Source organism: Mus caroli, chromosome 12 (assembly GCF_900094665.2).
Source record: "Mus caroli chromosome 12, CAROLI_EIJ_v1.1, whole genome shotgun sequence".
NCBI classification, from domain to species: Eukaryota; Metazoa; Chordata; class Mammalia; order Rodentia; family Muridae; genus Mus; species Mus caroli.
The window spans coordinates 22,863,909-22,878,396 of record NC_034581.1 but is presented as its reverse complement, the minus strand read 5'-3'; the positions used below and the strand labels follow the sequence as shown (position 1 = coordinate 22,878,396).

Below are 14,488 nucleotides of genomic sequence, written 5' to 3'. Positions count from 1 at the left end.
AGAGAGAGAGAGAGAGAGAGAGAGAGAGAGAGAGAGAGAGAGAAGGCCCTGGTGGACTCTCACACAATATAGACATTTTTCTTACATGTCCTGTTGTTGTTGTGTTGTTGTCATTATTGGAAGCCTAGTTTTGGCCATAGTTAAAACACTATGTATTTCATAAGAAACAGAATACAGAAGTAGCAAATGAAATGCAAATCTGTCCTGCTTTTGAAGTTGCTTATGGTGATGGGGCAGGTGCAGAGGGGACAGAGGTAAGGGCAGGGGCTAACTCATTGTCTAGGGGGTCAAGCGGAAAGCATGGAAGGGGAGAAAGGAAGCCATACAAGTCAAATCCTCCCAGCTGCTCCAAGGCAGACTGTAAACAGGAAGGGGAGTGGGGTGCTGAAGTTGGGGGGAGACAAGTCTTGGGAATGAGTAAGATTGGACAGAGCAGTGGCCTGAGACAGAGGCTGTTGAGGAAGCAGGAAATTGCTCTTGCACAGGCCAGAGCCTATGGAGAGTGTTTGAGGACTCAGGACTGTGTGGATTCAGTTAAGCCCGACTTTTCTGCACTGTGTAACCCACTATAGGCTGCTGTCCCATCTTTGGCCATCTTGAACAGCTCATAACCAAACAAGGTTTTGGTGTCTGCATCTTACAAAAGTCCCTGCTATTGTACTGGATGTTCTGGAAATTGCTTTGGGCCTGTCTCTGCTCTGCAGATGTCTTTTCTTCCCCTTGCAGCCTTAATGGGGTTGTTTAGCAAGTTCTCTCACCTGACAGGTTTTAATGACTCTTGCTTACCAAGCTGGCATCATCTGCCTTTAACCTCTGCAATTCAACATGTGCAGTGACTACATGGGTTTTACAGAGAAACAGTTGAAGGTTCCCTTGGCCTTCCAACATTACCTAACTATGTGGCAGATTATTGAAACCAGGCCCATTTGATCCCTTCCTCCTATCCCTGGCACAGTGCCCTGCAAAATATCGACCCTGTGTCTGTATGACATCATCAGCAACAACTGTTCCCCATATTCTACCCTCCAGGATCAAGAAATCACTTAGCAGAGGCAGCTTCCTGGGGACATTTCCAATCTTGAGTTTGAAGCCTTATCAGCCTTTGGCTTGACTGAGTGTCTTTAGGCTTGTGAACCCTTTAGGACTAGTAACCATTCTTAACCAAAGTATAGTCACTTTGTAGAGTGTAATGTATATATTTGACAAAAATTAGAGATATAAACAGGAAAAGATGCATAGAACTATAAACCAACCAGCCAACCAGCAAACCATGGCCTTGTTCTTAGGACCTTAAAAACCCATGCTGGGGTTCATTGTCATTTGGATAATAAATTTGGAGTTATATGGATATGCCCTGTATGAGCACACATGAGCAAGTTGTTTCACCTGACATGTGTTAATGTCTCTTGCTTACCAAGCTAGCATTATCTCTCTTGTCACTCTGCAATTCCACAAGTGCAGAGACTCTACAGGGTAGAAGAATGCTAGTGTCCCCTTGTACCCCAGAATGCTGAGATCCTCAGGAGCCTGTCAGCATTGACGATATTAGGGCACACATTTTTAAATTATTTTAAAGGCTCTACTTCATCTATCTAAAGTCAATTTATCTATGCCAACGAGTCCTCTATAACAATAGAGAATATACTTGGTGCAGAATAAGTTAATGGCAGCCATTAACTGCCCTAGTAAGCTGCTGGTCCTTCCTTGCTGCCATCCACTCCCTGTCCTGAATGCAGGTTGGTAGCCCTTATTCCTGGATGATTCCAGAGTACTGTGGCCACACCCTTGTCTCCTTGAGCTCTGCTCCCGGGGTCAGGTCTCACATGTGCCTAAATCTCTACTTTTCTTTGTTTGTTTGTTTGTTTCATGTTCCTACACCACTATTCACTGTGTCCTATCTGTCTTATATGTGTGCAGTTTGTGCTGGCTTCTTTTGAGTCCCAGATGCCTTCTCTCTCAAAGGCATCGGGTATGGAATTCAACTAGCAGTTTGTCTTCATTGAATGCTTACACACAGGTACCAGTGGGCCTTGGATGACAGAACGTAAGGAAAGGTGGAAAATGTTTAGACTGTGGATCTAACGCTAACTGCAGAATATGGCGGCATCATGGGATTCTTCTCTTAGATAAGCAGTGCTTAGCCTATATGATGACCCCTTTGGGGGATCATCTATCAGATGCACTATATATCATATACTTTACATTATAATTCATAACAGCAGCATAATTATAGTTATGAAGTAACAATGAAATAATTTTGTGGCTGGCAATCATAGCATAAGTAACTATATTAAAGGGTTGCACCGTTAAGAAGGTTGAGAACTACAGACTTAGAGTGAGTGATAAAGCCATGTTGGCATGAGTCATCACAGGGGAAGGAGGAGGCCATCTGCATGATCCCTCCTCATCCCATCCTTCTTTGAAACTGGGCAGGACTTGGGGTCACCCCGGAGATACTTCTCTGTGGCTTTGAGAGCATTAACGAGATCACCGCTCCCTCAGACATCTTTGAGTCTCTCTGGATGCTGGAGCTGGTGGTTGCTGATAGTGGTGTCAGATTCCTCTTCATTTACCTCCTGTATGTGTCTATGTCATTATGAGTACAACCCTGTGCTGTAAGGAAGAGGTTAGGGGATACAGAACTTTGCTGTCTGCTCTTACTTGGAGGATCCAGGTACTCTTGTCAGCTTCATTCGGAATGAGATTTACATAAAGAACAATGAGCACTACTCCTGTGTGCCAGTGTTCATCTTAAGATGAGGGGAGGGAGACCTGGTGAGTAGTCACATGGCTAGAGAGTTTATCTGGATTTTTAACTGAGTGCTATTTAGTTCAATGCTTGGCAAGCATGGCTTTGGAATGCAGGCTACTAGAATCACAAAGCATACCTTGAAGTACACCAGGTCCCAGGTAAGTACATGATGCTTAAAATCAAGTGGCAGGGGCTCAAAGTGAGAATTAAGATCCTCAGTTGCAAGGATTTGCTTATGTAAACAAAAGGTGATGTCTGGGAGGATCCTTAGAGAGGTGTTGACCTGGGAGCTTGGTGGTCTACTTCTTCCCTCTCCATGGTCCTCTTAGCTGTGTCACTCATCATGGATGGTCAAACAGCCAGCATGAGTAATACAGCATAGGTGGTGTGCAGCAGGCAAGCAGAGATGAGCAGGAGAATCAGTCATAGGCTTCTTGGATGTGGCAAAGAATGTCCTGGGGGCTGGGAAGTGAGCATCACTGAAGGACTGTTGTACACATTTGATTTCCTTAAGTGAACCTGACTGTCAAAGACCCTCACTGTCCAGAACTGAACATTTTTGAAAATGGGGTTGCTTAAGAGGCATACAGGGGTGAAGGTGTTACTGGTAGTTCACTGGGAAGCTGCTTATCTTGTGAGAATAAGAAGGGCCTAAGAGATGGGTTCATTAGGTCCTTTCCCTCAGATGTTTCTCCACTATAAACTGGAGAAGAGTCAAAAGCAAGAAGTATCTTAGCCAACCTTCCATGCTTGCTAAACTTCACCAACACACTACTATCAATTGCATCTCAGAGGGGTTAAAGGATGGGTGGGTATGATCCATTTCAGTCTTGAGGATTAACACCAGAATGTAAAATCGCCACCCTCAGACCTGAGGCAAGGGCCCTGGATAAACCTCTTCTGAGGTTGTCTCCATCCACAATCACTTGTTGTCCCCTCCTCAACCCTATCCCACTATATCCAGGGGATGGAATTCTCGCCCTGTTTCTATGGAAGCCACAGGAGGGAGATCTGAGTGTGTATGTCTCTCGTTTCAGACTGTTCTGCGATGACCACAGCAAGGTACCGGCCCACCTGGGACCTGGCCCTCGACCCACTGGTGTCCTGCAAGCTGTGCCTCGGGGAATACCCAGCGGAGCAGATGACAACCATCGCCCAGTGCCAGTGCATCTTCTGTACCCTGGTGGGTCTCTTGGCTCAAGTCCATACTCTAAGAGCTTGTTGCTCTCACATCCAGATGCACCAAGCCACCTTGGGACTAAACATTGTGGGAGCCTAAACATATATTCAGACTCCTACATATGTGGGAAGGATGCTTCTGTAAGTCAAGCAGGTGGCTGGAGTACAGTTGCTTATGACACACAAGCTATCACTTAAGCAGGATTGTGGTATCTGCTGGGACAGCATAAATGCCCGACACAGCACACATTCTTCTTGCCAGACAGGAGGCTTTCCCACACCTCATTTTCAGTTTAATGATGAGTCCATACTTGACATTGTGACAGAGCTAAGCTGAGGACCGTGAGTAGCTAGGATATGTAGCCATTAGTGTTAATTCTCCCTGCTGGAGGCTGAATGACTGTGCCTACAGCTTGAGGTCTACAGCTTTCTTACACTGTAGCCAGAATTTCTTGAGGGCAAGTGATCTGTTCTCAGTATGAATATAGAGATTCCTAATTCAGGAAACTTGGGTTTGGGTCTAATTCACACATGGATTTTTCTTTTTTCTTTTTATGTTTTGTTTCTGTCTATGTATGTGTATCTGCTGTTTTTCTCTTTCTTTGTGAGAGAGAGAGTGTGTGTGTGTGTGTGTGTGTGTGTGTGTGCACCAGTGTAAGCCAGAAGAAGGCATCATATCCTCTGAAGCTGGAGTTATGGGCAGTTTAAGCCAGTGATGTAGGTTCTGGGAAGAACAGCAAGTGCTCTTAACTGCTGAGCCAGCTCTCTAGTCTGAAACTTAGGATTTTTATCCATCATAAAAGAAAAGAACAACAAAAATTAACAGAAAAAAAGAAGTGCCTTAAAAACTGGAAAAAAAAATTTACTCAGCTTTTCCGATTCCCCCCCACCCCCCCCAAATCCCCGAGCACAGAAGGAAACAGAGATGGGGCAGGTAGGACAGGGCAGTGGTGATCTGAGGGCGTGGCTACAATTGTGTGATATGACTATGATGTGTAATGTGATGGATGGGTTAGCGTGCTGCACTGAGGGTATAGGTGCATCGACTCAGCTTAATTGTTCTCTCTGGAATGGAAGCAAAGCAAACAGGAGCAACTACAGCAATAAACCCAAAGTCAAAAGGATATGATACCTGCTTAATTGATTACCTCAGAATATTTGCCATCAGGTCTGAGGAGCTGGCTCAGTAGGAACAGGTCCTTGGCTTGCAAATGTAAATTCCTGAGTTCAGATTATCAGAATCCACACAAAGCCAAAGGCATAACAGGAACTTGTGCCATCTAAGTGTTCCTACTGGGCACTGGGAGGTGGGGGCAGGAGGGGCCCTAGAAACTCATGGGCCACCTAACCTGGCTCACACCGAGGAAAACAGTGAAGGCGCCCTGTCTGAAGCACGGTGGAAGGGGTGGCTCTACATCTGAGGTTGTCCTCTGCACACACCCATATTCACACATGTGAATGCACACACTGCATACATACTGCAAATACACGAAGCGTCACCCCAGGCAGCTTAAACATACACGTTTGTTCGTTATATACCAGTAAGACTGAATGGCAAAATAAAACACTACAGTTACTTTTAAAGGTACAGAAGTGGAGAGAGAACTTTCTTTAGAATATTCTTTGAAAAAAGAAAAACAAAAACAAAAACATCACTTCTGAATTTGAAAGGCATCCTGACTGTAGACTGTGGGCAGCTGCCTATGGAGTTGAGATGAGGACTTGGCTGGAAGTCTTTCCTAACTCCCTGCCCTGAATGTCTTCACTCTCCTGCCCAGGGCCTGCACCCTATTTCATTTAGGCCTTCAGATCTAGGAGCCTAAGCCTTAAGCCCATAGCAACTTGTTCCCAACTGGTCCTAGGCTGACTCTCCTCTGGTTCATTACTTATCCCCTCAATATGTAGCTTAGTGCAGGACTCATAATAGCTAATCAATAAAGACTCAGGACATGAACCAAAGTGATTTGATCTTACTCCCGGAGCTCACATTCAAAGCCAGGTGCCTCATTAAAGCCCCAGGAAAAACTAACATCAACCTGCTAGAGAGGAAATTGCTTTTGATGTTTTCAGGAGGAAGGGGAGGACAGAGGAGGCTGGAGACTAGAAGAAGATGGACTGACTCTCCCCGTCTGATTAATGCACTGAGCAGGGCTCAGATCTTAGCCAGCATGCTGGCTAGGACTAGAGCTTGTCAAGTTGTGCTAAAAAAAAAAAAAAAATAGCTTTCTGCACAGTGCTTCCCTATTGCCAGAAGGGACATTTCTACAGTCCCCTAACATCCATCTACTCTGAGTGCCTTTGGGCGCACCAGCTTCTCTCCAATCACCTGGAGCCATCAGAGCCACAGCAGGCTCTTTCCTCCTGAAATGCTTCCTGCCTTCGTGCCAAATCTTTCATTCCATTGTTGTTGTTGTTTCCATGTTTCTAAAGAATTCCTGTAAAACAAATAAACAACCCTAACTCATGCCAGGGGCTCAAAGGAATGTAAGATGCAGCCACCGCTTTCTCAGAGAAGCCAGGCCAGAAGTACCAAGGAGCGATGTAATTTTGTGGAAGTTGTGACTTTTCCCCCGTGGCTATTTTCTAAATTTGAGGATGTTGAAGATAGTCATCTTGCCTGCAGCTCTGGGGTTGAGGCAATAAGGACACCCATAGGTTGGCAGAGAAGGCAAAGCAGTGCCAAAGTGCCAAGCCAGTTGCACATGGCCTTTTCTGCTGGGGTCACTGGGGTCACAGAACATGGACAAGCCACAGAACAGCTAGGGCTCCTGAATGGACAGACAGGAAAGTGATACAACTGTGTCGCACTGGGAGACAGCTGCATGGGAAATAGTAACGTTTGATCCAGAGATGGAAGATGTTGGCCCCAAAGGTTCTAGATTCTGTGGCTCAGACTGACCTGGCTCTCGGTAATGTGAGGACTGAGAATCACTTTAAGAGTGCCCAGAGGTGGAGTAATAAGTTTGACTGCTTATCGTCTGTGGTCTCCACATTAGGAACCTGGGTTGTCTCTGAACACTAAGATGTATTAACCAGCTTTGCCATTCTCACCCGAGTCTCTGTGGTATGTGCCAGCTACTCATATCTATGGCTTATACCAGGACTGGGCTCTTTTTCTTTCCCAAAAGGGTCACTAATAGATGGGTGACTTCAGTGGTCATTTCTTCATGACAGTGAAGAGGAGGAAGGGTGTCACCAGTAACTCTGGATCAAAAGTACAATCCTTTCCCAAGAAAGACCCAGCTGTAGGACCTGACTCCTTGGTTAGTTAAGATAGATCCATTGATTGGGTCAGCCAGGGGACTGGAATCTGGCATAGATCTCTGAGCTTAAGACCAAGCAGGTAGGGAGAACCATGGAAGCAGAGAGTCAGAACATTTCTGTGAATGTAGAGATTAAATACCCTCCATGCTAAAGACTTCAAAACACAGCCTTTGCACACGCCTCCTCTCTCTGCAACCACAAAGCACCTGCATGACTAGGCTTCTCCCACTGCCTTGGCTTCCTTTGTATCCATACCTGAAGCTTCTCTACTCCTCAGTCATCTGGTGTTTAAACTAATTTTTGTCTTCGCCAGACACTGTGGTTCTGTTTATTGATCCAGTTCTGCTGCTGGGAGTAGTCTGCAGGTCCAGCAGGGTTGTGTACCTAATTGCTTGTAGGCTTGGCACGGTTTGAAGAAACAAAATCTGTTTTACAATGTGGAGTCAGCTGGCCCTGGTCAGAGAAAATTCTAGCAAATAGTTTCCAAAAGTGTTCTTGAGATTAGGTACCTTGGTACATGTGCACATCCCAGGGAAATCTAGGAGTGTGAACAGCCTGAATCAGGTTGTTCTGCCAGATGGAGTTAGGGTCCAAGAGTCAGCTGGTTACCCTCATCCTACATCCTCCTGTCTGGTGGTTGGGCCCCTTCTTTGGGATCAGAGAGGTACACAGATGAGGGAACCAATGAGCAGAACAGGTGAGTATCCTGGTATTGGTCCACCAGGTGGAGAAAGGCTAGGTGGGGTGACTTGAGGTGCAGGACTGCATTTCTTTGTTAAGAGGCTGCAGAGCAGGCTTTTGTGTTCTGTGCTCGGAAAAGCTTCCTGACCTGAGTGGACTTCTCTTCTCTAACACAATTTGCATGCCACGGGTGAAGCATTTCCACATCTACCTCAGACTTTAGGGTTCTTAGAAAACTACCTCGTCAATACTTGCTACAAGGGATTAGGGATATAATGCATTGATAGTTTGGGGTGTGTGCTGGTTGGTTTTTGTCATAACATAAACCTAGGTTTTGACATAAATGTAGACATACCCAGGAAGAGGGAATCTTAACTGAGAAATGTCTCCATCAGATTAGCCTATAAGCAGGCCTATGGGGCTTCGTCTTGGTTAATGGTTGATGTGAGAGGTCCCAGCCTATGAAGGGTAGTCTGAGATCCCCGGGGTCCTTGGTCCTGGATGGCCTAAGAGTGTAGGCTGAGCAATCCATGAAGAGCAAGCCGGTCAGCAGTATTTCTCCATAACCTCTGCTCTAGTTCCTGCATGCAGGTCTCTTCCTTGACTTCTCTCCGTGATGGAGTGTGACCTGAGTGTTATAAGCTGAAATAAGCCCCTTACTCCACAGACTTCCATTGGGTCACAGTGTTTTATCATAGTGATAGAACCCTAAGGCAGAGCATGCTAAAGGTTTACTGTGTCCTTTCTGTGTTCTGCTTCTAAAAGCCTGTGACATGGACAGATTTCATCTGGTATAAAGGACCAACAGATGGGAATGTTGTAATGGGCTGTTGTTATTATAAAGGTCAAGTTGTTACTGGGTATGCCTCTGTTTCTAAGTCTGTGGCTTCTGTCATCATTAATTTTACATGGGATGCTGATGAACTGAAATGGCAAAAGTGAATTCTCATACACACAAACCACACACACACACACACACACACACACACACATACACATACACACAACACACACATCATACACATACACACACACATTACACACACACATACATACACACATGCACACGCACACACACACACACACACCATACACACACCATACACACACACCATACACACACACACACACACCATACACATACACATACACATTACACACACACATACACACATGCACATGCACACACATACACACACGCACATGCACATGCACACACACACACACACCATACACACACCATGCACACACCATACACACACACACACATACACACACCCCCACGTGCACGTGCGCATGCACACATACTCACACTTCTGTTAATGCTGTCCCAGCACCATGCTGTGCTGTGTGCTCCTAAAGCCCATTCTTTGTCTTGACAACCTCTGTTCTGCAGAGCATAGCCCATAATTCTGGCTGAAGTAGGACAGTTTCCTGAGCATCCTTAATGCTCCCAGCTCCTCCTCACTCATAGCTTTTGAGTGCTTTGGGCACAGTCTTCCAAGCTGGCATGTGTGTGCACTAATATATAATATGACAAGTGCCACAAGCTTGAAGATGAGGTTCTTTGTGCAACAAGAAGTGACAGTTCATTTCCTGCCAGCAGAATGTCACAGCCCATGCTACTGATTAAGCACTATATAGAGACAGCTGCTTGTCACCAGGGTAAGGAGGGGCAGTCCTTGTGGCTCTCATGTCTGCTGTTCATCACAGCCCCTACTGAGAGCTGGGCTCCTCTGAGGCAAACCTTCTAAGCCCTTGCTGCTCTGTACCTGGCTGTGTAGACTTTACTTCTGCCTCCCAGGTCTCATGTACACGTCTGGGACCTAGATGTCACTCAGCGACTTCTCCACAGATCTTCTCTGCCCTGGCAGAGATCTTCTCACCTCCTCTTCCCATGCTTGCTACCAGCCTGTTCAATGGCATCCTCTGTGGTCGACAATTGCTCTGTTATGCAGGACTGAGTGGCATGTCCCAGGAAGGAGAGCAATCTCTATTCATATCTCATGGCAGTCTTTAAGAATTTGTTACCCCATATCACTTTTCCAAAAATAAATATAGCTAGGAACTGGGGGCTGCTCTGTAGGCATGTTCTCACCCGCCATGGGCCAGTTACTGTTCCTTCCTACTGTCCCCAAGGCCAGGTATCTTTTGACCTGAGAAGGAGGCAGGAATTGAAGACGGATACCTTCCTTCTCCCTGTTTTGACTAGTCCATCCCCAAATTGGTCCTTGTGTTCTCCCAAGAGGCCTGTCTATGATGTGTTGCAAATAGGTCTACCCTGAACCTGGGATGAAAAGACTCCCCATTGAGTTTGCTCACCAGGCTCCCAGCCCATTGTCATCATGATGTAACAACATAAAACTCCTGGCTTTGTGATTTGATGGTTTGATCTTTGATGGTCTAGAAAATTCATGTCTCTCAGAGTGTCCCTGTTGGAGTTTAGGCCTCAAGTGTTACCAGTCTGAGAAATTGAATGTGATCAAGTATCACACTGATACACTCAGACTCCCAGCGTCACCACACACTTTAGCCTGTACTCTCCCCAGACTCTCTTACATTCCCACGGGCATAGAGGCCTGCTCTGACGTCAGCCCCTTCTTCAAGTTGCAGCATATTTCCCTGTGAAGAAACTATCTATGTCGACTTGACCTTCAACCCTAGACAAGAGAGAGGTCAGCACCTGTATCATCTAAACTTCAGTCTGTGTCTTCATAGGATGCTGTACTGGCTGGTTTTGTGTCAACTTGACACAGTTGGAGTTATCACAGAGAAAGGAGCTTCAGTTGAGGAAATGCCTCCATGAGATCCAACTGTAAGGCATTTTCTCAATTAGTGATCAAGGGGGAGAGGACCATTGTGGGTGGGACCATCTCTGGGCTGGTAGTCTTGGTTCTATAAGAGAGCAGGCTGAGCAAGCCAGTAAAGAACATCCCTCCATGGTCTCTGCATCAGCTCCTGCTTCCTGACCTGCTTGAGTTCCAGTCCTGACTTCCTTTGGTGATGAACTGCAGTATGGAAGTGTAAGCTGAATAAACCCTTTCCTCCCCAACTTGCTTCTTGGTCATGATGTTTGTGCAGGAATAGAAACCCTGACTAAGACAGATGCTCATAGCGGCAGGCTCTTTGTGGACCCTAAAGGTCATTTCAGTGAGCACCCATAGTCTTGAGCCTCTGTGTGCAGCCTGGAAGAGTGCCATAGACTGCTCTTCTCTGGTTACCTGCAATTATAGGCCCCGTTCTTCACTAGGCATCAAAGAAGTCATGGCTTCTGTGTAGAGCCTGGAAGGTCAACAGAGAGATGCGCATTAGCTGATGTGAGAGTGAATCATGCAACAACACTGGACAGGGACACTGGACACTGGACTCCTCAGATACCAGGTGGCTCATTTCATGACCAGGATGGCCTCTCTATATTGGACAAGAAGACTACTAGGGTTGGGAGGTAGAGTTTTTTGTTTTAATATTTTTAATAATGAAAACATTTTAAAAAGTAAAGTTGGAAGTAAGGAATTGTAGGAGGTGAAGGTCACTATTTAAGAATTGTCTCCTTGCTGGGAGGCAATACCGCACCTTCCAATAGGGAGGTTATCAACACAGATCAAGTGGTAACTGGAATATGCACATAATAACTAGACACTGGCAGTAGACACGCTCAAGTACCCTTGTGCATGAAAGAACTCTTCTTAGAAGCCTTGGGAGGGTGCAGCAGGTTAGTACCTGCGCACAGCTGGTGGTGATATGCACTTGGCCAGTGGCAGGGCTGGGCACCACAGCCACATTTACTCTGGAGACACAGAATCCCTGTTTTATACAGACTAGTAAACAGGAGTGGTTTCCATCTTCTCTTTAAACATGTAAAGTCTAGATTTTATTTTTATTTCATTAATTTTCAGAGACTTTTCTATGTTGGATGCTGTGAGTGACATCAAGCATTTGGGGCTGCCCAAGGTTCTCAGGAAACTGTCTTCAGAGGGCTATGCTGTATAGAGTGCTAGTCTCGGAGTCTGAAGCTCAGTTATCTGCAGGCGTGTGGGAGCAGCTTGATGCTGTCTCGGATCACTAGGTCTTCTGCTGAGACACGGCATGCCAGTTGAGTTCTGGCTCAACTGTAGACCACTGATTCCCCACTGCCTGTCACTCTCTCGCAGGTAATAGAGAGAATGCTAAACTCTTTTGACCTTCAGAGAACCTGCCTGGTGATGGAGGGGAAAGAAAGGCATCCATTACTGCTGGTGCTGGGAATGCTGGGAGAATCTTGACTTCCAGCTGTCACCTGGAGCAGCATGTCTCTGGAGAGTGACATTTCCCATGTCTGCCAAGCTTACCTCATACCCAGGGCACAAGGTTCCTAGATGAAGGTTGTACCCACTGTGACAAGACTGGTTCATGGGTTCAGAGCCAGCTGTGACTCCAAGGTCCTGGCTCCCTAAATGCCATTCTCAGAGCCTACTTCTTTGGTCTGCATCTGTCCCTGAGTGGTCTTTATAAACCATGGTTTGTGATTCGCCTAGGCCACCTGGGTATGTGTGAGCCACAGTGTCTGGGTATTGTCACTAGGGTGATCAGCAGCCAAGCAGGCTTTTGAAGACAAAGCATTCATAGTTGACTCACTGGAGGTTCAGGCCAGTTTCTGCAGCCCACTGTTCCTTGGCAGGAAGCGTCCAGTGGAGTGGGAGTGTCCTGGCCAGTCAGCAGATCTGTCTCTCTAGCTCTCTGAAAGACTTGGAAGCCTCAGTGGAAAGTGTAGTGCCTGGAACGTTCTGTGGTTCCTCTCCCACTCTGCACTGCTTTCCGTAGTCCATGCTCCTTTCCTGGAGTTCCTTTGTCCTTAGGGCCATTTTTTCTCTCCCAAGCCTTTTCCTGACCCCAGGTGACACAGATCCCGAGTGTCTTTGTTTCCTGTTTTGGTGATAAATCATGACCCACAGAGGACAGGATGAGAGTTTCATCTTTCAGGTGATACTCCATTTTTGAGGGTACTCTGATAGGGCAAGAATTTGAAGCAGGAACTATGGAGGGAGTCTGCTAACTGGCTGCTCCCTGGCTCATGCTACCTTTCTTATATAGCTCAGGCTCATCTGCCTAGGGATGTCAACACCCACAGTGGGCTGGGCCTTCCACCATCACTTAGCAATTAAGAAAATTCCTCATAGACATGGCCATGGGACAGTCTGATTGAAGCACTTTTTCAGTTGATGTTAGCTCTTACCAAGTGTCTCTAGGTTTGTGTCCAATGGACAGTAAAAGCTATGATGGGCCTCTGTGTTGTCTTGGATGTTGTCAGTTTAGTACATGTAGTCTTTGTTCTGTGAAAAAAAAATTTTGAGGTAACAGAGATGCTTCAAAAATTATTGCTTATGCTACAAGAGGCTGTGTGTATGTGCTGTGTCTGAGTGTGTATGTGTGTGTGTCTGTTTATGTGCAGTGTGTGTGTGCAATGTATGTGTGCCTGCCTGTGTGTGTGTCTATGTGATGTGTCTGAGTGTGTGTGTGTGTGTATCTGAGTGTTTATGTGTAACATGTATATGTGTGTGTGTTTGTGCAGGGTGTGTATGTAATATGTGTGTGCGTGCCTGCCTCTGTGTGTGTGTGTATCTGAGTGTTTATGTGTAACATGTATATGTGTGTGTGTTTGTGCAGGGTGTGTATGTAATATGTGTGTGCGTGCCTGCCTCTGTGTGTGTGTGTATCTGAGTGTTTTGTGCAGTGTGTGCATCTGAGTGTGTATAATGTAGGTGTGCCTAACACTTTGTGTGGGTGTGTGTGTTGTCTTTCAGAGATAGGGTCTTGTTCTCTAGTTCAGGATGACCAGCTATCTAGTAACAGGAACTCACTGTGTAGCCAGAGTGACCTTTATCATTAATTTTTTTTGTCTCACCTACAAAGTTCTGGGATTACAGGCCTGAGTCATCAGACCCAGTTTAAGGAGCTCCTAATTGAGGAAAAAAATAGAAGGATCAGACAAAAAAAAAAAAAAAATAGAGCCAACCTTGGAGTTAGGCACACACGCTCTGGGGTCTTAGTGACTGCATTTGTAGAGAATGACCTGAGTGGTGGGCCCTCAGTTTCACTTCGGTAAATGGTAGTGATGACGCCTCCCATGGGATTCTGGTTTCCAGGACTGTTTGTTGAGCTACAGCGGCAAAATGACTAACAGCAGTCTGGTCCTTGGAAGGCATTTGATTAAAGAAAGATGATAGATATATCAGAAACTGCATCTGTTCCTGTTTGGGGGATGTTTATTTATTGTTTCAAAAGTTTCTCTGATTGTTTGATTTGTGTGTGTGTGTGTGTGTGTGTGTGTGTGTGTGTTCATTTTAAGACATCTTTTTGCTATTAGATTGGAAAACAAGGCTTGTGAGTCATGACCCACTTTACATCTGGAAGAGGGCCGTGGCTGGTTTTTGATGGATGCAGGAGCGGTCACTCTGTAGTAAACAAATCAATATTCTCATGACATAAGCTCATGGTGTGTGCTGCTCAGAGATGCAGTCCATCAGCCCGCTGAGCTTGCTCTTAGGGAGAGGCCCAACCCCCCCCAGACATGACTCACCGATTGTTGTTATAAGCAAGCCTTTGAACAATGTGGTTGTGAGACTTCCCCAGGGA

At 46.0% G+C, this 14,488-nt stretch overlaps 1 protein-coding gene across 6 annotated transcripts in view; it reads left to right on the top strand.

Annotated features, from left to right (window-relative positions):
- Positions 1-14,488, top strand: part of Rnf144a (ring finger protein 144A) — a 110,554-nt gene that overhangs the window by 75,583 nt on the left and 20,483 nt on the right. For all 6 annotated transcript variants that reach the window (XM_029484624.1, XM_029484622.1, XM_021178953.2 and 3 more), the window contains one exon: positions 3,790-3,935. In XM_029484624.1, the coding sequence (XP_029340484.1) occupies positions 3,801-3,935 (135 nt within the window). In that variant the 5' untranslated portion in view covers positions 3,790-3,800. The remainder of the gene's footprint in view (positions 1-3,789; positions 3,936-14,488) is intronic.